General features: G+C 35.8%; 2 protein-coding genes across 4 annotated transcripts; both read left to right on the top strand.

Moving 5' to 3' along the window:
- The first annotated feature begins 781 nt into the window (after positions 1-781).
- Positions 782-15,263, top strand: u2surp (U2 snRNP-associated SURP domain containing). 3 transcript variants are annotated; one of them, XM_051133149.1, is made up of 26 exons: positions 782-900; positions 1,825-1,923; positions 2,221-2,332; positions 3,608-3,729; positions 3,816-3,883; positions 3,969-4,057; positions 4,240-4,275; positions 4,395-4,477; positions 4,571-4,736; positions 6,266-6,477; positions 7,042-7,085; positions 9,271-9,375; positions 10,445-10,511; positions 10,594-10,760; positions 10,878-11,040; positions 11,128-11,207; positions 11,289-11,376; positions 11,453-11,590; positions 11,706-11,886; positions 12,588-12,662; positions 12,774-12,837; positions 13,426-13,582; positions 13,669-13,779; positions 13,863-13,984; positions 14,496-14,663; positions 14,757-15,263. In XM_051133149.1, the coding sequence occupies exons 1-26, from the start codon at positions 856-858 to the stop codon at positions 14,893-14,895; spliced, it is 2,901 nt and encodes a 966-aa protein (XP_050989106.1). In that variant the 5' UTR covers positions 782-855; the 3' UTR covers positions 14,896-15,263. The 3 variants fall into 3 exon arrangements, with proteins under 3 accessions (XP_050989106.1, XP_050989115.1, XP_050989124.1); XM_051133158.1 differs by lacking the exon at positions 4,240-4,275; XM_051133167.1 differs by lacking the exons at positions 782-900; positions 1,825-1,923; positions 2,221-2,332; ... (5 more) ...; positions 4,571-4,736; positions 7,042-7,085 and having other exon boundaries at positions 6,342-6,477.
- A 370-nt stretch (positions 15,264-15,633) lies between these two features.
- On the top strand, positions 15,634-19,522 carry tmem59 (transmembrane protein 59). The gene is made up of 8 exons (XM_051095532.1): positions 15,634-15,865; positions 16,045-16,150; positions 16,262-16,356; positions 16,466-16,618; positions 16,915-16,987; positions 18,450-18,582; positions 18,667-18,784; positions 18,875-19,522. Exons 1-8 carry the CDS (start codon positions 15,710-15,712, stop codon positions 19,028-19,030), a joined length of 990 nt encoding a protein of 329 aa, XP_050951489.1. The 5' UTR covers positions 15,634-15,709; the 3' UTR covers positions 19,031-19,522.
- Positions 19,523-22,003: the final 2,481 nt, after the last annotated feature.

Here is a 22,003-nt window from a genome sequence, read left to right as displayed (position 1 = left end):
GTCTCAGCCTAACGCAGTACATGTAGCAAGTCTTTTTTGTTATATAATAAATAAAAAGAAAGCAGAATAGAAAAAGAATAGAGCAAGCTAGTGTTAGAGACATTTTTTGTTAATTATATAATAAATAAAAAGATAAATAAATAGAATAAAGAAATAAAGAAGCTAGCGTACCATTTGCACAGAAGCTACATCTGAAGTATATACATGAAATTAGTAAAATATTGAATTATAAATAATGAATGTCATGCAGCTAATGCTGCATTTCATTTACAGAGAAGTGAAGCTTCTGATTGGGTCAGAGCTGCCATATTTTAGTAGGCCTTAACACTTTTATGCAGCTTTGCATCTTTATCCAGAATCTGGAGCTACAAGTCACTGAACATTCTAATAGTCATATGAACATAGTATATTTAAAACTAATTCACAGTGGTAAAAATGATAATGACTGGCTTGTATGTCATGTATAGTAAACAAATTCACACAGCAGGTGCAGCCAGGACAAAATAAGTACTTTTGCAGTTTGCTGGTCTTAGCTGGTTTCCCAGCTTGCTCAGGCTTTCATCTGGTCAGGCTAGGAGACAAGCTTAAACCAGCTAAGACCAGTAAACCATCTTCAGACTCCACATGCATTATACAAAACAATTCTTTTAAAAGTGCATTGTGAATTCCAATGTCTTGTGCATCAGTAACAGTCCACATAACCTATACATACACCAGTACACAGACTGTTCTCAGATGACAAGACCATGACCATGACAGACTCATTCTGATCGGTCTTCACTAATACACGTCAAATGGACTCGTTCAATGTGAGAGAGTGAACGCGCCTCACGCGCTTGCACAGTGTCGGGCAAAATGGCGGACAAAACGCCAGGTGGGGCGCAGAAAGCCAACTCTAAGGTATTTCTTGCCTTTTCTACTTTACATCAGTACATTAAAACCAATCTTTCTTGTTGACGATAATAAAAGCGGAATAACTTTGATCTTGATTCAGTAGCGTGTCGCTTTGTGATAAGAGAAAGGTCTACTGAGCTGCTCGGTTGTGATGCTAACTCGCTAGCAGTGCAGTTAGCTAGACAACCGGCGGCTGCACAGATTTCGTTTCTGCAATACACATGAACAGACTAAAATCTGTTGGCCATATATGCTGCATTTGATCTTCTTATATTGGGTTTCATTATATCCTTGACGCCACCACTGAACATGAAATACGTTGTTTGTGTTTATTGTTTGCTGATGTAGCTAACACGAGCGTAGTCTACAAATATTATTGTGTTACATTCGTTTCTGGACGTTATTTTTCTATAGAGAGAAGATGGAGTTTGTGTGTTAGCTTTATGAATATTTTAATTCCGCAATTGTGTGCGCGTAATGGTTATAACTTGCTGGTTTTGCTTTGATGAGCTAACATGTTCATGTTTGCTAGTGTTGCTAGCCACGTGAGCATGTCAACAAAATTGAAGAAACGGCTGAAATATGTACTGTATATATGATCATAGTAGTTCTGGGGTTTATTTAGCTACTCCAGCTCATCTGTCCTGGCGTACTCAGTGATGGGTTGCTGCAAAGTGAGCTACTTTATTCATTCATCTTTTATTCAGAGAACCTAAACAAACCATTACCTAATATGGATAAGTTGGTTGATTTTTGTTTTTTATTCCCCCTTTTGTGTGGTTACAAACAACCTTTTGGTTTTGTACATTTTGGATTGTGTATAAATGCGTTAACATCACATTTTTCCCTTACACAAGAAACTAAAGGTCTCTATTATTAGAGGCAAGTCATGTCACTTGTATAATTAATTCTACTCATATTTTCATGCAGGCTTTATTGGAAAGTAAGTTAAAGGCTTTCAGTATTGGCAAGATGGCGGTTGCAAAAAGAACACTAAGTAAAAAAGAGCAAGATGAACTCAAGAAAAAGGTAAGCAAATGAGGTCTACAAACTGGAAATCACTACACAGTGCTGAAGGGGTAGACGAAAATCAGAGTCAGTCTAAAGATATTGATTTGATAGAAAATTGCATCGCGTTTGATAGACACAGGTGGTGATTTTTCTTTTTCTTTATTTTTAAATCTCAGATTATGATTCTAGGATATCAAAGTTGAAAGTTTTGGCCTAACTTAGAACACATTGTTTTCATTTTGCCATAGGTCTCCTAGCTTTATGACAGAAGTTTTACTTTGATAAATATCTGATGCAATCTGTGATTTTTCACAGGAGGATGAAAGGGCAGCTGCAGAGATCTATGAGGAATTTCTCGCCGCCTTTGAGGGAGGTGAAGGAAAAGTGAAGACCTTCGTACGTGGTGGGATTGCTAATGCTACTAAAGGTGGGATTATCATGTGAATGTTGCAAGATCTTTTTACTTTGTTTTTTCATAATTTAATATGAAGTAATCATTTAATTCCAGCATAAAACAAAAACAAACAAATGCTGTAAATGCATAATTCTGAAACATTTTTAAAAACGTTTTTAATAAGAAGTTGCTTATGTTCAGCAAGGCTTTGTTTATTACATCCAAAATACAGTAGATAGAACGATAGATATTGAACATAGATATGGAAAATATTTGTATTGTACAGTTTTATGTGGACGTTTGGGAATCCCTTGCGAAATCTGTGAAAATGTGAATAGTTTTAACGAGAGAGATTATACAAAATGCATGTTATTTTTTTTATTACTCTCCTGAGTAAGATATTTTACATAAGATGTTTACATAGAAGTCCACATGACCAAAAAATAGTTGAAATTATTAAAATAAACCCCTTAAAAAGTTTGAGAACCTTTGGTTCTTAATACCACGTGTGGTTACCTAGATGATCTACGAGTGTTTTTTTTTTTGGGTTTTTTTTTGTTTTTTTTTTGGATGTTTGTTTATGAGTCCCTTGTTTGTTCTGAACAGTTAAACTGAGCACTGTTCTTAAAGAAAAATCCTCCAGGTCCTGCAGATTCTTCAGTTTTCCACCATCTTTTGCATATTTGAACCCTTTCCAGCAGTGATTGTATGGTTTTGAGATCCATATTTTCACACCGAGGACAATTGAGGGACTCAAACACAACTATTAAAAAGGTTCCAACATTCACTGATGCTCCAGAAGGAAACACAGTGCATTAAGAGCTGGGGGATGAAAACTTTTTGAATTTAAAGATCAAAGATTTACTGTACTTTGTCTTCTGGGAAACATGCAAGTATCTTCTGTTGCTTCCGAAGGGCAGTACTAAATGGAAATTTTTTTCTTCTGAAGAACGGTGCTCAACATAACTCATGAACAACCATCACAAAACAAAACATAAAAACAGTCGTAGATCATCTAGGTAACCACACACAGTATTAAGAACCAAGGGTTCCTAAATGTTTGAAGTGAGTTATTTTAATAGTTTCAGCTTTTTTTTTGGTCTTGTGGACTATATGTAAACATATTTTATGTAAAATATTTTACTCAGGACAGTGCAAAATAAAAGATAACATGCATTTTATATGATCTCTCTTATTTTGTTAAAATTATTCACAGATTCTGCAAGGGCTTCTCAAACTTTTGCATAAAACTGTACAGTTTCTCTTAATTGTCTCTGCTTTGATATTTGTGTTGCGTATCTATTACAGAGGAAGCGGCAGCTGATGAAAAGAAAGGAAAGCTCTACAAACCAAAATCAAGGGTTTTGGAGGCAAAAAGTTTTTTACCTTTGGAAACTCCTCCACAGTTTTTAGCATTAGATAAACGCAATGTGAGTCTTTTGTCATTTATTTCCATGACCTTATTTTAAAACATCTATTTTGTCATATAACACCATTACTTTATTATACTGCCTAGGCATCAAAGAAGGGAGACAAAGAAAAGAAAAAGAGCAACCTTGAACTCTTCAAAGAAGAACTGAAACAGTAGGTGTTCTTTAAATTCTTATTCAACAAACGGCCACATCTTTAATATGATAATTTCAAGTGTAACTCTCTGTTGTTTTTGTAGGATACAGGAGGAGCGTGATGAACGGCACCGGTTGAAGGGCCGAGTCAGTCGTTTTGAGCCTCTTCCCACAATGGAAGGAAGGCGATCCTGTAAGTTCTTTATTCATGTTTTTCTTTTCTTTTTGTCTTGTTCGCCAAAACAGTTTCCCCCTACGTCCACACATGGATCCAGTGAAGTTTGTGCCCCTTCCACATGTCTTGGCCACTGCCACAGCGTATACGCTTTTTAAATTCAGGAAACAAAATTCACACTGCTTTTCTTCTGCTTTTAGCGGATGGTTCTTCACGAAGAAACCGTCCGTCCAGTGGTAATTTTGTTTTATATACTGTGTAATGCAATGACCATTTTGCTGTTTATGTATCCCATCATGGAAGAAGAGACGGAAAAACGTCAGTTGTTACTCAGAGCTGTTATTTTGCTTTTCAGTTTTGGATGATTCTGCTCCTGGCTCACACGATGTTGGAGATCCGACAACTACCAATCTCTATTTGGGTAACATAAATCCTCAGGTGATTGGTCTTTCTTATTTCATCATAATTGTTGTTGGGTAAGTTCTGAAACCCAGAGTTTCCCATGCTAAAACATACTCTCTCATGCTCCAGATGAATGAGGAGATGCTTTGTCAGGAATTTGGTCGCTATGGTCCATTAGCCAGTGTGAAAATTATGTGGCCCAGGACTGATGAGGAAAGGGCCAGAGAAAGGAACTGTGGTTTTGTAGCCTTCATGACGAGGAGAGATGCTGAACGTGCACTTAAACATTTAAATGGTAAATATTTTTTGTTGTTCAGATCTACTAGTGATTCACTGATGTAATGCGATATACATGCAATATTTTTTTTAATGTCACATACATTTTTGTTTTCGGATGGGAATGTGGGAATTCTGTAGGTATATAGAATCGTGTAATAAAAGTAATAAAAATTTACTGTATAACTCAATGTCACGGAATTTGCCAAATTTTGGATGAATAAATCAAAAGTAGGTCAGTACACTTAAATCAAAACGTGATATGGACTAGTGTCTGTAAATATACAGCCACAAAACACAAAATAAATGTCAACCCTTCTGTTCTGTGCGCCTCTGTGTGAATGAATGGCGCAGTTTGGTTTACTACACATACTGAAGCACATGTGACACTCACAGTGTTTTCAGCATCTGCTGCCTAAACATATGAGTACATAAAAACATAAACATAATCTCTAAAAATGTTCTGAGAGTCACTCATGAGCATTTTACAGTTTCTTGTGATAAAAACCAAAACTACCATCAACATACAAAAAGTTCTTCACAGCAACCTTCTAAATAAAAGTTCAGTTTAACTTGAAGGAACATTGTTATTATTATTATTATTATTATTAACATATTACTTATGTAATGATATTGTTACTAATAAAGTTATTATTGAAACATTGTTGGTAAGGAATGTTTACCAGAAAAATTACTTGCCAAAATTTATTTACCAGAAAAATGTAAATGCACAACCGTATTTCTGGGGAAAAAAAAAATCAAAATTATTTAGAGATGCTTTTGATCATTAAAGTTTAATGAAACCATTAAAATGGAAAACACAGAATTTGATTAAAATAAAATAAACCTAAATGTGAGGGGAAAAAATAGAATGTGTTTCATAGGGCCTTAAAATGTAATTTTTGTTAACTTTCAATAAATCGTTGTTAAATTGTGTAAGTGATTTCAATTAATTAGACATGCTTTCTGATTTGATAAAATTCAATGTAACCATTAAAACAATTAAAACGTAAAAAAACATAATCCGGAAAAAAACATATCCAGAAAAATGAAAACGGAAAAAAATTGAATTTTGAATGAAAATAAAACGGAATGTTGGGGGAAAAATAAAACTGATTTCATAGGGCCCTACTTGTATTGTTATTTTTCATATTCATGTTTATTAACTTCTTTATTTGTGAAAAATACAGTAATAAGATTACAGAATCCAGAAGTTGCTATCTTAATATTAGATTTTCTTTTTCTTCATTTTCACCCCATATTTATTAATTTCAGTTTTACAAGTGTCTTTAGCAAACACAAATATAAAGCAAATATTAAATATAAATTGAATTGCAGAAATTACGCCAGTGTTTTTTTTTTGTTTGTTTGTTTGTTTGTTTGTTTGTTTGTTTTTTACTGTCTTTAAATATATATATTTATACTGTCTTTAAATAGTGATATCTTATAGGTCTATGTTAGTTTTATTTCAGCCATTGGTCATTCTGCATTCTATTAAAAAAATGCTCATAAAACCAATGAATAATTTCTAAATGCTGTCCGTTTTAGGGAAAATGATAATGAATTTTGAAATGAAACTGGGATGGGGCAAAGGTGTACCAATTCCTCCTCACCCCATATACATTCCACCTTCAATGATGGAGCACACCCTCCCGCCTCCACCCTCTGGACTGCCCTTCAATGCCCAACCTAAAGAGAGGCTGAAGAACCCCAACGCTCCTATGCCTCCCCCTCCGAAGTGCAAAGAGGAGTTTGAGAAGGTAACTTGGCATACGTGGGACAAACAGATTTTGGTTAGCATGGTCATAAATGTAGTTAGGAGAAATGACTTGTTTTATATATTTATATATGTATTTTATTTGTTCATGTGAAAGAGGTGCAGACCTTTTTTCGGCTCGATCTTTATGAAAAACACTTTGCCCATAAAATCATGCAATTAGGCTAAATTAGCAGTTTTTGTAAATAAATCAGTCATATAAATTACATATGTACCATGCTGATTGTACCGGTAAGTGTTTTGCAGACTAGATTATTCATTGCACAGAACATTTTATAGGTTTGGCTACAAGTTAGAATGAAACTTTTGATATTGTCTGTTTGAAAGAAATGTAAAGAGATTTTTAAAAAAATATATTATGGATGCAGATGATGTATGATTTCACTGCCTTTTCTCTAAGGAATGTGTTAGGAAAGTTTTAAAACTGACACAGTAGAACACGTTTGTTGTTGTAGGAGTATATGTTGCATTTAGTGTTATGCCTGTTTCTTTTTAACAATACTCACATATATTCTATGTTTATTATCTGATGTGACTTCATATCCAGACTCTGTCGCAAGCCATAGTCAAAGTGGTTATCCCAACAGAAAGGTACATGTTTTTCTTTTTTTCCAAATTCTTATGAAATGTAGAGAACTTATCCCATCTCTGTAGTTTGAAATATTGGCCATATCCATGCTACCAGAGGCTGGTTTGACTGAGCAATAGTTGAGGCCTTGCATGAAAATAAGGAGCAGCTACTAACAATACAAGACACACATATGCATTACGTTTCCTTAAAAAGGGTTTGCATCATACTGTTCAGATAGTAAAGTTCATATTAGTTGAAAGAGTTCTGTTTTTTTTTTGTTTTTTTGTTGACATACACTACTATTCATAAGTTTGGGGTCAGTAAGATTTTATTTTTTAATTTTTTTTTTAATGAAATGAATACATTTATTCATAAGGGATTCATTAAATTGACCAAAAATGACAGTAAAAGCAAGTTGCAAAGATTTCTGCTTCGACCTCAGAGTTTCCACAAAAATATTTAGCAGCACAACTGTTTTCAACATTGATAATAAGTAATTTTTCTTGAGCCGCAAATCAGCATTTTAGAGTATTCCTGAGAATCATAAAATTTCAGTTTTGCCATCACATATAAATTGTATTGAAATTTTCACAATTTGACTGTTGTGGTGTTTTTTTTGTTTGTTTTTTTTTAAACTAAGGTCAAAAATAAACTTTTCCATTAGGGGGTAGTATTTGAAGTTTTTACATTTGTGAGGGAAATTTTCATAATCATCATCTTGTCTTTAATGTCAAATACCTAAATTTACCCAGTTGCTTTAATCAGTATTTTAAACTGTTTTCAATGACAATGATTAAAAACAGGACCTCATGGGGCTACAATATTATGAGAAAAATCCATTCCTGTTATAATCACTGAAGCTGAAAAATATTTTAGTATTTACATTGTATCTGCATTGTGTTGTTTATGATAAAGGGATTTCACAAGCGTTTACTCATTTCACTCATTAACAGCGGTGTTTTCGGCACTGACTAATCTAATTGCCTCTGATTGGCCAATGCATTCCTAAGTTCAACAGAAATGCGTTTGATTGGTTATAAGGCTCAACGTTGCACAAAACTCTGATGCAATGTGAGCAAATCTAAATGTAATTTTGTGAATTGACACTTCACTCATTTCACATTTCATTGTAATCACGACAGCCGTAATATGTTGTTTAACTGTACAGGGGCATTTTTTTCTCCTTTGTCTTGAATTTATGGGGCTTTTTTTCCATTTTGGTGGTTTTCTGACCTTGGTTTTTTACTGTATTTTCAAAAACATCTTACCAACCCTCAACTTTAGGCAGTAGTGTACATTATGATTTAAAGTGGTCTGGTGTGTAGGTCCTCCTTTTGGACAGTTATTTTAGATATCAACGTTACAGCATGCTTGACAGGTCGTTCCACTCGTTTGGGTGTTTTTGAGAGAATTGTTCAGATTTTACCAGACTACATTCATTGCCCTACTAATTTAGCAACTAAAACACTACACCGCACACATTCACCTAGCTTCAGTTTTACAAAAGAAAAACAGCCCTCTGGCTATTGCTCACTTCAACTGCCCTGGTAGCATGGCACAAAAGCGACACCCAATCCCCATAGTCTCAGTGACCTTTGACATTGGCCTTGGTGAGCAGCACAAGTTGAACTGTCTGCAGCAGCGAGGGACCAGAAAAGCGTCACAGGATGGATTGGGGAAAGTATACAGAATGATTGCCTGACATTGGTATGATCGGCTCCAATACTTGTGATTTGTGTTTCAGTACATTTGAAAAACATCATCTGTTGATTTTATCGGCCACTTCACGAGCCAGTCAGGAAGCCAATTGTTGTCCCTATCCCTTAACTGACTCTAGAAGTGCTTACATGATTTTGTCCCTCTCCATCCACACTTGTCTATTGTCAAAAAGCAAGACAGATCACTATCACTCGGCCTCACATTTAGCATCTCAGTAGCACGTGTATTTATAAATTACGAGGGCAGAATGCTATGGCTGAGACTCAGATGTAGATGTAGAGAGGATTTAAATGTTTTGATTGTTACAGCTGTCACACTGCCAGTCAGTTTTAAATCTTAAAAGCTCAAACATGTTTATTGACTCCTGGATAGTAAGTGCAAGGATGTTGCATTTCATCAGATGTCATATTGTAGCAGTAGCAGTTGTTTAGGTGTGGCTGGTGATGGCGCTGAATCTGTTTCGCTTTAACTGTGTTTTTCTCGTAGGAATTTGCTCTCTCTCATCCATCGAATGATCGAGTTTGTGGTGCGTGAGGGTCCAATGTTTGAAGCCATGATCATGAACAGAGAGATCAACAATCCGCTCTACAGGTGAGAGCATTTTAATTTTTTTTTTTTTTTTTGACTCTAGGTCGGTATGAAATAGAAATTCACCCAATGTTTTTTTTTTTTGTTTTGTTTTTTGTTTTTTTTCAATCCTTTAGTCATCTGAAAGGGATAGTTCACCCAAAAATCTATCATTAATTGCTCACCCTCATGTTGTTCCAAACCCGTAAGACTTTTGTTCATCTTTGGAACAAAAATTAAAATATTTTTGCTAAAATCAAGAGCTTTCTGACCCTGCATAGACAGCAACGCAGCAATCAGGTTCAAGGCTTAGAAAGGTAGTAAGGATGTCGTTAAAATAGAATAAAATTAAAGCCGTTATTTTGTTTTCTGTGCGCACAAAAAGTATTCTTGTAGTTTTGTAAAATAACGGGTCAACCACAGTGCAAAAATGCATTTCTTAGATTTTTTTTTTTATCTTGTTTTTAGCCAAAATATCCAAAAATTCTTAAATCAAGAAGGATTTCTAGACAAGTAAAAATTATCTTGTTTTCAGAAAAAACAAGTCAAAATTGAGTTTCTGCTTGAAACAAGCAGAATAATCTGCCAATGTTTGAAATATTATTTTACATACCCCACTGGCAGATTATTGTTCTAGGCAAAAACTCACTTAATTTTAACCTGGTTTTTTTTTTTTTCTTAAAAAAAAAAACAAAAACCAAGACAATTTTTACTTAAAAAAATCCTTCTTGATTTAGGAATTTTTAGATATTTTGGCTGGAAACAAGACAAAAAATCTAAGTAAGAAAAGCATTTTTTGCAGTGCACTGATGTCACATTAACTATTTTAACAATCTCCTTACTACCTTTCTTGGTCTTGAACGTGATAGTTGCATTGCTGTCTATGCAGGGTCAGAAAGCTCTTTGATTTCATCAAAAATATCTTAATTTGTGTTCCAAAATGAAGGTCTTATGGGATTGGAACGACATCAGAGTAATTAATGACAGAATTTTCATTTTTGTGTGAACTATCTCTTTAAGGTTCTGACAAGTGCTTAAAGTCATACGTAAGCCATTTTTACAATTAACATTGTTTTTTGTTTGAATTTAACAGGTTTTTATTTGAAAATCAAAGTCCTGCTCATGTTTATTACCGGTGGAAGTTGTACACCATATTACAGGTTAGTCTTATTTCTATTCTTTTGTCAGAAATGTATTGAAATGTACAAATGTAAAATAAAAATAAAAAATCTCCACTCACAGGGGGATTCTCCAACGAAATGGAAAACGGAAGACTTCAGAATGTTTAAAAACGGCTCTATCTGGCGACCGCCACCTCTTAACCCATATTTACATGGCACTCCTGAAGACGAGGAGCATGATGATGACGATGATGAAGAAATCAGCAAGAAGGGCGCCTTGAAAGACGAGTATGTCTACGTATCAAAACCTGGAGTTTATGCACATATTCAGTTCTTCTAGTATGGAGCCACTAGGCTTTTAGCTGTAGGTAATATTGTTGGTTTTGTGTACTTAATATTCTACAGCGAGAGGGATAAATTGGAGGAGTTACTCCGAGGTCTCACGCCGAGGAAGAGCGACATAGCTGACGCCATGTTTTTCTGCCTCACGCATGCTGACGCAGCCGAGGAGATTGTAGAATGCATCGCCGAGTCTCTATCCATACTTAAAACACCTCTGCCAAAGAAGGTCACTCTTACACAGCAGAATTACGATTAACAGTTTTGTATGCGTGTCATCACTTTTGTTTACATGTGCATTTCTGTTCTCCCTCAGATTGCAAGGTTATATTTGGTGTCGGATGTGCTGTATAACTCATCTGCGAAAGTTGCTAATGCTTCCTATTACAGAAAATTGTAAGTTTCACAATTGTTTTTGAGTGCATTTTTGAATCTTGTTTGGTGGTTTATGGTATTTGGCTTTTATTTCTTTTACAGCTTTGAAACAAAACTCTGCCAGATATTTTCTGACCTAAATGCCACTTATAAGACAATACAGGGCCATTTACAATCTGAGAATTTCAAGGTATGCCATCTTGCTCTTTTATCACACAATGGTTTTAAAGATTGGAATTGATGTTTTTCAATTTTGGTCTTCACAGCAACGAGTAATGTCCTGTTTCCGTGCGTGGGAAGATTGGGCGGTGTATCCCGATCCATTCCTGATTAAACTTCAGAACATCTTTCTGGGACTCGTCAGCCTTGATCCTGAAAAGGAGACTCCAGAACTGTTGCCAGAGGTTAGCTTCATAGAGATTGATTGATTGAGTTGTGATTCATAGATTTTTAGTGGTTAGGTTTGAGTTGAGTCATTCATCTAGACATGGACTGACAGATTGGATGTTTTTTGTTTAGCCGCCGGAAAGGTCGGAAGACATCGATGGCGCTCCTATTGTGGAAGAGGAGCTGGATGGTGCTCCATTTGATGATGTTGACGGCATGCCCATAGATGGAGCGCCAATCGATGGTGCACCACTTGATGACCTGGATGGAATGCCCATCAGGGGAACAGATGATGATCTGGATGGTGTTCCTTGTAAGAAAGCTGACAAAATTATATATTTTTTTTAATTTAATATTTAATACACAAAGTAACCTACACTATATTGCCTAAAGTATTGGGACACCCCTTTCTAATGAACAGGTTTGACTACTTTAGTCATTTCTATGAGTACAAATTTTAATGTTTAAGCATATAATGATATTCTAGGAGATTGTGTGCTTCTAATTTTATAGCAGCTGTATTGACAGGAACTTTTCTATACCTATTCTGACATGACAATGAAATGAAATGATTGATTCAATCAATGTGAAAGAATGTGACTGGACCTTGAGACCTTGAGCCAAAAACTCATCACCAAACACCAAAGACTTGTATATGTGGTTACAGTTAATTCCAAAACTGTTGCAACAGAGCTGGAAATAGAATTTTTAAATACATGAATTATGTTTCCATCTTTGTTGCCAGTTTTGGAAATGCCTTTTTCTGTTCTAAAGTTGTCCCAATACTTCTGTCCATATAGTGTATGTATAAGTAAATTACTAAAGTAGTCAAATCTGTTCATTAGAAGGTGTCCCAATATTTTTGGCACTATAGTGTACTTGGTAAACTTAACACATCTCTCTATTCAAAGATCAAAAAGAATGTACTATACAGTTACAGTTGCTGAATGTCACGGCAGATGTTCTAAAAGAAATTTGTTTTTCAATGCTTTTTTTTTTTTCTTCTTTTCTTAGTGGATCAAAAACCAGGCTTTAAGGTAGCCCCATCAAAATGGGAGGAAGTGGATGGTTCTGCTTTGGAGGCACAAGGTTAGTGCAGATGGCATTTATGAGATTGTCAAACACTTAGTTTCCCTCCTGATATATGCATCATAACGTTTTGAGAATTTTGAAATCACATCATGATTTTTCTGTTTTCAGCTGTAACCACGTCAAAATGGGAAATCTTTGATATGCCAGATGAATCAGAGAAAAGTAAAACAAGGTACGTTTCAAAGGTGACATTATGAAAATCTGACTTTTTCCGTGTTTAAGTTCTATAATTGGTTCCCTGGTGCATCTACCAACCCAGAAAATCTTTCTCTGCAAGCTTGTGAAAAAATGAGCCTCTCAGATATTTTGCTCCCCCGTATTTAAACTAATATGGTTTAAAACGCATGATTTCAGCCTGATAGACATGATCATCAAAACCAAAAAGATGTTTATTAGGCAGAATATCTGAGGTACAAGTTGTTAAAGACGCAGTCTTATCCTGGAAAGGGGGGGGGGGCGAGCAGCAGCTCATTTGCATTTAAAGAGACATCCACGAAAACAGCGTGTTTCTGCTTCCACTCAAAATAAGCATTTTCAAAATGATATAATAAATGATCTGTGGGGTATTTTGAGCTGAAACTTCACATTCTGGGGGCACCTGAGACTTATATTACATATTGTAAAAAGGGGCATAATAGGCCTACTTTAATATTTCTAATAGGTTTGGAAAACAATTAGGTGTGGGAACCCAGATTCTTGGTTTTTGCAGGACGAAATTCATTTGTTATATTTTGACCTTATTTTAACATTCTTGTCATAGTGCAAAACGTGAAACCGAGAGTAAAGACTCTCTCAAGAGCTCCAGTGCTGCAGACCACCAGTCCTACAGTAATCCTGTTAGAGAAGAGTACGATTTAAAGTCTGCCAAGTTTTCTGAGATGAGCGAGGAGAAACGTGCCAAACTTCGAGAAATCGAGGTATACCTAAATGCGTTAAATGTAATTCTTCAAATGCTTGAAAGCTGTTTAGAGATCTCAGTAATTTTTCTCTTTCTGTGTTATAGCTTAAAGTCATGAAGTTTCAAGATGAGCTTGAATCTGGAAAACGACCTAAAAAATCTGGACAGAGTATTCAAGAACAAGTAGAGCTTTACCGGGACAAGTTGTTACAGCGGGTTAGTATGAGACTTTCTTTGTTTTTGGTGTTTTCTTAGTGTTACTATTTTGTTGGAAAACACGTTTTTTGGATATTTTTCAGGAGAAGGAGAAAGAGACAGAAAAAGACAAAGAGAAAGAAAAAGAGAGAAAAGACAAAGAGAAATCTGACGTGTTCCACAAAGAGAAGGACAAAGATGACTCAACACCAGGCAGAAAAGAAAAGTAAGATACCTCAACATTTCTTCACAAATGTTACCTCGGACCACAAAACCAGTCTTAAGTAACACAGGTATATTTGTAGCAATAGCCAAAAATACATTGGGTCAAAATGATCAATTTCTCTTTTATGCCAAAAATCATTAGGATATTAAGGAAAGATCATGTTCCATGAGGATATTTTGTAAATTTCCTACCATAAATATATCAAAATTACACTTTTGATTAGTAATATGCATTGCTAAGTGCTTCACTTGGACAAATTTTTTTTTTTTTTTTTTTTTTTTTTTTTTTTTTTTTTTTGTACCTTCAGATTTCAAATAGTTGTATCTCAGCTAAACATTGTCCTATCCTAACAAACCATACATCCATGGAAAGCTTATTTATTTAGCTTTAGTTTTCAAAAAATTGACCCTTATGACTGGTTTTGTGGTCCAAGGTCACAAATTAGGAAATGGAGACATTTTTGAATACGTTTTTGTTTTGCTGTCAGTAAACAATTTAATTTCCTCCCTAGAAAACGGAGGCATAGTCCCTCCCCCAGTCCCACCCGAAGTAGCAGCAGTAGGCGCGGCAGGTCGCCCTCGCCACGATCCGAGCGCTCCGATAGATCCTATACAAAAGACAGCTCTCGATCGTCTTATAAAGACTCTCCAAGAGACAGTAACCGCAAGTCATCTAAAAGGTAAACTGATAGTATCATCTCTTAATCTTACTTTAATGCATGTTTATGGAAGCTGAAAGTAATAATCCAACTCATTTTTAAAAATTATTTTAGGTCTCCTTCACCCCCAAGAACACCTAAGAGGTCGCGGAGGTCCAGATCAAGAACGCCCAAAAAATCCTCAAAGAAATCCAGATCTCGGTCACGATCGCCTCACCGCTCTCACAAGAAATCCAAAAAAAGCAAACACTGAGACTTCTGGCCATTATGAAATGATGCCCGAGTTGTCTTTTGTGCCTCAAACTTGTCCTGTAAATCAGTGTGAAGGACATTCCCTCTTTCACCTCTCCTTTTGAAGCTCACTCACAATGGCACAAGAACAGTGTTCAAGGGTCATAAGGTGTTTTATAATGTCATTTAGGAGCTTCCTTTGATGTTCAAAGTGTCCGAAATAAAAATAACTGCAGTGGTTGGGGCAATCCTCCATCCTGAAAACTATTGTCTTATTATTTTTTTTTCTTTTTGTCTGTTTTTAGATCCCTTGAAACTGACTTAAATTAAATTAGTGTAAGTTTCAGTTGTATAGATGTTTGCTTTTCAATAAAGACACAATTTATGTGACTCCTCTCTGAAATGGCTTAGTTTTTGTGCATGCATCCCAAATAAACATTTTAAAAACTAAGTGTATTAAAATAGCAAACCTATTTTTTTTAATGCCATAGACCCCGAAATATGATCATCCTTGTGCCCTCCGTTCTAAAATTAAAAAAAGGTTTATATATGTGGAAAATATGTATAGCTATGCATGTTTTTATTGACTACTGTACTGTACTATTACATATATTATTTAAATATGTGTATTCATTTATTATCGTGAATCCAAATTTTTGTTTAGTTTATCTTTTAATATTTTTTTCCGCCTTCAGACATTTCCACGGACCTCAGAATGAGAATCTCTTCACGGCGCTTGCGCAGTATAGGAAGCGCGTACACGTCAATATCACGACATTTCCGCAAGTACACAAACAAGGAAGAATCGTTTAGTCGATGTTTGGTAGTTCACCAAAATGAATGCAATAAAGTCCTGCGGGATTTTGATGAGCTTCTGCTGCATACTTACGAGCACATATGCATCTTCCGACGTCTTCGATGGTGTTTTGGGAAACACGGTGTCTTGTCATAAAACATGTCAGATGACTTACAGTTTGCATACTTATCCACGGGTAAGTGCGAGACATTATGCCTGTTTTGACTTGTTTACTAACAAAGAAATGCTGTTGAGATTTTTAGCAAGTCGTTAGTTTGTTATTAGGAGCTTGTGAATTGTAAAGTTAGAACAAAAACAACGAGGAAAGCAGAATTAGACGCTTTTCTTTATTTGGCCTGTTTGTTTTTGTGATAGGAGGAGGCGCTGTACGCTTGTCAGAGAGGATGTCGTCTCTTCTCCATCTGTCAGTTTGTGGGTGACAGCAAGGATCTCAATGAAACCAAAGCTGAATGCGAATCAGGTATTTTTATTATTAAGTATTGTCTATCTGAACCCTTACAGCATTCGCTTATCTCTGTGTTGATAATAGCGTTTGCTGTGCAACCGGTTGTTTGTGTTTGACTTCCTGTAGCCTGTCATGAAGCCTACACCCAGTCAGATGAGCAGTACGCCTGCAATCTAGGATGCCAGAGTCAACAGCCATTTGCAGAACAAAGAATGGAGCAGGTGTGGAGAACATTTGAATAATTGCATTGCATGTTTATATATTTTCAGTAATTAATACACTTTGAATTTCACCAATGTTCACTATGTGTTCATTTGTTTTGGTGGGAAGTTGTTGACAATGATGCCCAGAATCCATCTCCTGTACCCCCTGACTTTGGTGAGGGGTTTCTGGGAAGACATGATGAGCCAAGCTCACAGCTTTATCACCTCATCCTGGACATTTTACCTCCAGGCAGATGATGGCAAAGTGGTCATTTTCCAGGTAATGTTGTGATAGTGTTATAAACCCCTTTTTATTATTATACTGCCTTTATGAAGATATTTAAGCATGTCTTCCTTTCTAATTTTAAGATGTGTTTTTGTTTAGTTTGCATTGAAATGTAATGACTATGTTAATTCACTTACCTTTTGTAGTTACTTTTGGGCCACAGCCCTCAATCGTGTTTGATTTTTGGCCTTTCATAGTAAAAATTCTGGGCACCTCTGGTACATAGTAAGAAGTAAGGCTTATTTTTTAAGTGCCATTGATCAGGTTTTTTGTCTTTCTCTCATTTCTAGTCTGAGCCGCAAGTTCAGTTCATCCCTCAGCTTGAATTCCAGAGAGACGAGACTGAGGAGTCACAGAGCACTTGTGAGCACTTCACCTAACACACATAATGTTTCCTCTATGATTATTAAAGGAGAAGTTCACTTCCAGAATAAAAATTTCCTGAGAATTTACTCACCCACATGTCATCCAAGATGTTTATGTCTGTCTTTCTTCAGTCGCAATGAAAAAACATTCCAAAATTGTTCTCCATATAGTGGACTTATATGGTGGCCAACGAGTTGAAAGTCCAATTTAGAGTTTCAATGCAGCTTTAAAAGGCTCTACGCAATCTCAAATGAGGAATAAGGGTCTTATCCAGTGAAACGATTGGTTATTTTCTTAAAAAAAATGAAAATGTATGTACTTTTTAACCACAAATGCTTGTCTTGCACTAGCTCTGCGATAAACGTGCGCATCTTAACGCATTGTGTAATCACGTTAGGAATGTCACACGTGGTTAGTTCTTCGTCTGTGTACTTCGGTTCAAAAAGGTAGGGTAGTGCGAAAAACTCCATCTCATTTTCTCCTCCAACTTCAAAATCGTCTGACGTTGTTTTATCCTTTTTTTTGTAAAGGGCATTGACTTTCTTTGCACGTTTGCTTTGTAAACACTGGTACTTCTGCCTACATCATGTGTGACTTTTCCAACATGATTACGTAATGCGTGAAGTCAGGCTGGTAAAAGACGAGCATTTGTGGTTTAAAAAGTATAGAAATTTTTATTGTTTTAAGAAAATAACAGATCGTTTCTCTAGACAAGACCCTTGTTCTTTGGCTGGGATTGTGTAGAGCCCTTTGAAGCTGCATTGAAACTGCAATTTGGACTTTTACCCCACTGATCCCCATTGAAGTCCACTATATGGAGAAAAATCCTGGAATGTTTCCCTCAAAAACCTTGATTTCTCTACGACTGAAGAAAGAAAGACATGAACGTCTTGGATGACATGGGAGTGAGTAAAAAGGGAGAAGAACGAGTTTGGCAAAAAGCGGATTCGAACTTGAGTCGCGTCAAAATGTCATTGCTACGCTTTTTACTACCTACGCCACAGAGCATGTTATTTATCGGGCTTCTTTTGTACTTTTGTCTAGGACGTCCACATTGTTGGGCATTGTTGGGCAGAGTTGTAGCCCAGTAAATAGCCTCTGCCAGCAAGACGGGCTATTTGCACTTAGTGTAAATAGACACTCCGATTTTTATTTCATGATGACTTTAAAAGTGAGCTTGTAATATATGCGTCACTATTAGCACCATCAAACTTTCTACTAGTTGTGGTGGCCCAATAGAACAGCATTTGCTTAACTAATTGAGCAGGTTTTGGGCCAGGACTACCGTTTATTTTGAGAAATTACACACTGTAGTTTTAAGATATGTCACGAAGTCTGTAAATATGTAAAAACAATCATGGTTGGCCAGGAAAGGCTGACTTAACCGTCTCACTTTCCACAACAGAACAGTAATTTCAAGATCTCAACACTCATACTGAACCCCATGTTTTTTTAATAGTTATAGATCAGGAAATGAAAGGCCCTGTTTATAAAGATTATCCAAGAAGCTTCATTCAGGAGAGAGACAGAGACATGTTCATCGATAGAAGCAACTCTGAGGATGATTACAACCTCTTCAGCTGTCTCTCAAGGTAGGTCACATCTTGATCCATACTGATTTGTTGCGGGCTATTGATATTGTTGAACATAAAGAAACGTGACCTTTGTACTGGTAGAAACCCGTGGCTGCCTGGCTGGATCCTGACCACCACTCTCGTTCTGTCTGTCTTGGTTCTGATCTGGATCTGTTGTGCCACAGTGTCCACTGCTGTGGACCAGTATGTCCCTGCTGAGGTAACCCACTTCACATTCAATCGAAAAGCCAGTTATTCTTAGTCTGTTACTTTTAACCAACTTGTGCACACATTCTCCTCCTTTCAACAGAAGCTAAGCATATACGGGGATATGGAGTACATGAAGGAACACAAACTGACCCCGTATCTGCAGTCCTCTCTGGTGATCATCAGATCTTCAGGGGTTGAGGAGCAGGAAGCCGGACCCCTTCCGTCAAAGGTCAATCTGGATCAGTCTAACATTTAACCAGTCTAACTTCCAAAGAAATTGAGATATTTTGGGTTTCTTTTTCAAAGTTGTGATTATTGCTTCAGACGCATTAACTAGGGGTTTCTAGTTTCTCCTTTTTAAAATTTGAGAAGCGTGGACTGTGGGGAATATATCTGTGTTTTGGCACTTTAAAGGCATTACCTATCAGAATAAAAGCTCTGTAGGATTTCCAGTTTTTCCGTTTACTACCCATTTGTAGAGATGAAGTCTTTCGCTTCCCTTATTTGTTTTTGAGTGTTCTCAGTGTGATCAGTAACAGCTTGTGATTTGAGGTACAACATGTGTTGCACAATGAAACTTTAACGTTTTGATTTATGCTTTAGTACAAGATATCTCTGCAGTGGGTGAACATTTTTTGAACTGCCATACAGTAATAAAATCATTAACCGGCATTGTAAATGAAGATATTTTGCAAGTTATCAGATTTGTCATCTTGATATTGTTAATAAAGACACCTACTAAAAAGTGTTCTGTCCTTGTGTGTGTGTGTTTTTAAAGTCAGGGTCAGGAACGAACTTTTCTATTGAGGGGAAATATTTGCATTTGGATTTTTTTTACATTCATAAGGGCAATTTTTATATACTTAATTACTTCAATCAAGATTTTTAACTACTGTCAATAAGAATAGACTGTTTAAAATATAAATTATGTAAAAAGTTCATAGGGCTGCAATATTATGACAAAAATCATTATTGTAGATTGTTACATTTTATATTGCAATAATGATTATTAATTTCGATATAGAAAACAATAAAAAATAAACGCTTTTGTTTTGTGTCTGCGTTTTGGGTCACATTCTGGTTTCACAAAATGAAGCTATGAAATTAATATTCGATTTACATATCTGCACTTGTTTATAATGAGTGAATCCGCGAGCATGCGCACTCATGAACAGCTCCGGCGATTTTAGTGGTGACTAATCTGGCAGCTCGGATTGGCCAATGTGTTCCTAAATTCAACAGAAATGCGTTTGATTGGTTGTAAGGCTCAACGCTGCACAAAACTGCGTAAATGCAAGTATCACATGAATTGACAGTTTTCATTCATTTTCGCATTTTATTGTATTCACGACAGCTGTAATAGATTGTTTAATTGTGCGGGGGCATTTTTGCCCATTTGTCTTTAATCTATAGGGCATTTTTGCCACAAGCCCTTGTTAACCAACCCTGGTCTGTTGTCCTGCAGTGACCAGTCATTTGGCTGGACATGATTTTTGTCTGTGTGGGCATGTCAACACTGACAACAAAGATATTATGTGCTGATAGAAGTGCTGTTGTCGTTACCAAGTTACTCTTGTAAAACACTTCTGGCCAATTATATAAACTTCTGAGGACCATGTTTTTGAATACCTGCTTCAGTAAGTGTATATTGTCTTTTTGGTTTTAAATAAATACTTTAAATATGAAACCTAGCAAGACACAGCCTCAGGTAAGGAAGTTACATAATCCTTTAATGAGACACTAAAACAGAAAAGAAAGGTAAGATGTACCTCTGTAACTGAGAGTTACTTTTCTCTGGACAGAAACACAATCAGTGAATTTATCAAAACTAAATACTGTTTTATATTCTAAAATGTTAAAATGGTTAATTATTGATTAACTGACAATAAACAATAAGTTATTTCAATTACTTACTGCTGAGGTCAAAAGTTTACATACACATTTCAGAATCTGCAAAATGTTAATTATTTTAGCAAAATAAGAGGGATCATACAAAATGCATGTTATTTTTTTTAGTACAAGCCAGAATAAGATATTTCACATGAAAGACTCATCCAACTATTACAGAAGGTTCAAACACTCACTGATGCTTCAGAAGGAACAATGATGCATTAGGACCTGGGGGGGTGAAAACTTTCTGAATTGGAAGATAAGGGTAAATGTAACTTATTTTGTCTTCTGTGAAACATCTAGTATCTTCTGTAGTTTCTAAAGGGCAGTAGTAAATGAAAAAAATACGATATTTAGGCAAAATAGGAAAAATGTACACATCTTCATTCTATTCAAAAGTTTACACCCCTGGCTCTTAATGCATTGTGTTTCCTTCTGAAACATAAGTGAGCATTTAAACCTTCTGTAATAGTTGCATATGCATCTCAAAATCATACAGTCATTATTGGAGAGGGTTCAAATACACAAAAATGCTAAAAAAACCAAAACATTTTTGGGACCTGAAGGATTTTTCCTAAGAACAGCAAGCAGTTTAACTGTTCAGGACAAACAAGGGACTCATGAACAACTATCACTAAAAAAATACAGCTGTGAATCATTCAGGTAACAACACGGTATCAAGAATTAAGCTTATGTTATTTTCATCTCTTTTTTAAATCCAACAATTATTTTCTCTTGTGGACTATATGTAAACGTATTTTATGTGAAATATCTTATTCAGGTCAGTACTAAATAAAAAATAACATGCATTTTGAATTATCCCTCTTATTTTAGTAAAACAATTATCATTTTGCAGATTCTGCAAGGTGTATGTAAACTTTTGACCTCTACTGTGCATTACAGAAGTAATGTTATTTTAGTTGCAACAGTTAATGATATAACTATTAGGGGTGCTTGAGCCTTAATAATGGGTTAAACACTGCATTATGAGACGTTTTGTATCACTTTTGATGTACTGATATTGCTGACATGTGTTCGCACTACCATTTGTCCTGTTTTGTAACATATTTGTTATCTTAGGGCAGGAACACACTTCATGACATTTGCCCAAATTTTTACCCCAATTTGCAGTTTGAATGAGTCACTGCTAGTTGCCAAAATCCAGAGCCAGTGTTCAGATTTGAGTCAACTGATTTCACAGAAAATTCCATCAAGTGGAACAATTATGTTTGATATTTTGATCCAATTTTAGAACACATATTGTTCTCATTTGTCACACATATTCCAGCACTGAGGCATGAGTTTTTTTGTATGTTACCATTAAAGGATTAGTTTGCTT

Source organism: Labeo rohita, chromosome 2 (assembly GCF_022985175.1).
Source record: "Labeo rohita strain BAU-BD-2019 chromosome 2, IGBB_LRoh.1.0, whole genome shotgun sequence".
Lineage (NCBI taxonomy): Eukaryota > Metazoa > Chordata > Actinopteri > Cypriniformes > Cyprinidae > Labeo > Labeo rohita.
Note: the sequence above shows the minus strand (reverse complement) of the source record. Positions and strands in the feature narration are given on the sequence as shown.

Coding starts and splice junctions, on each gene's coding strand:
- u2surp (XM_051133149.1), top strand. CDS start 856: ATGGCGGACAAAACGCCAGGTGGGGCGCAGAAAGCCAACTCTAAG. Junction 12,663..12,773: donor TTCTGCTTTGGAGGCACAAG/GTTAGTGCAGAT, acceptor TTCTGTTTTCAG/CTGTAACCACGTCAAAATGG. Junction 14,664..14,756: donor AACCGCAAGTCATCTAAAAG/GTAAACTGATAG, acceptor AAATTATTTTAG/GTCTCCTTCACCCCCAAGAA.
- tmem59 (XM_051095532.1), top strand. CDS start 15,710: ATGAATGCAATAAAGTCCTGCGGGATTTTGATGAGCTTCTGCTGCATA. Junction 16,988..18,449: donor TGAGGAGTCACAGAGCACTT/GTGAGCACTTCA, acceptor TTTTTTTAATAG/TTATAGATCAGGAAATGAAA. Junction 18,785..18,874: donor ACCAGTATGTCCCTGCTGAG/GTAACCCACTTC, acceptor TCCTTTCAACAG/AAGCTAAGCATATACGGGGA.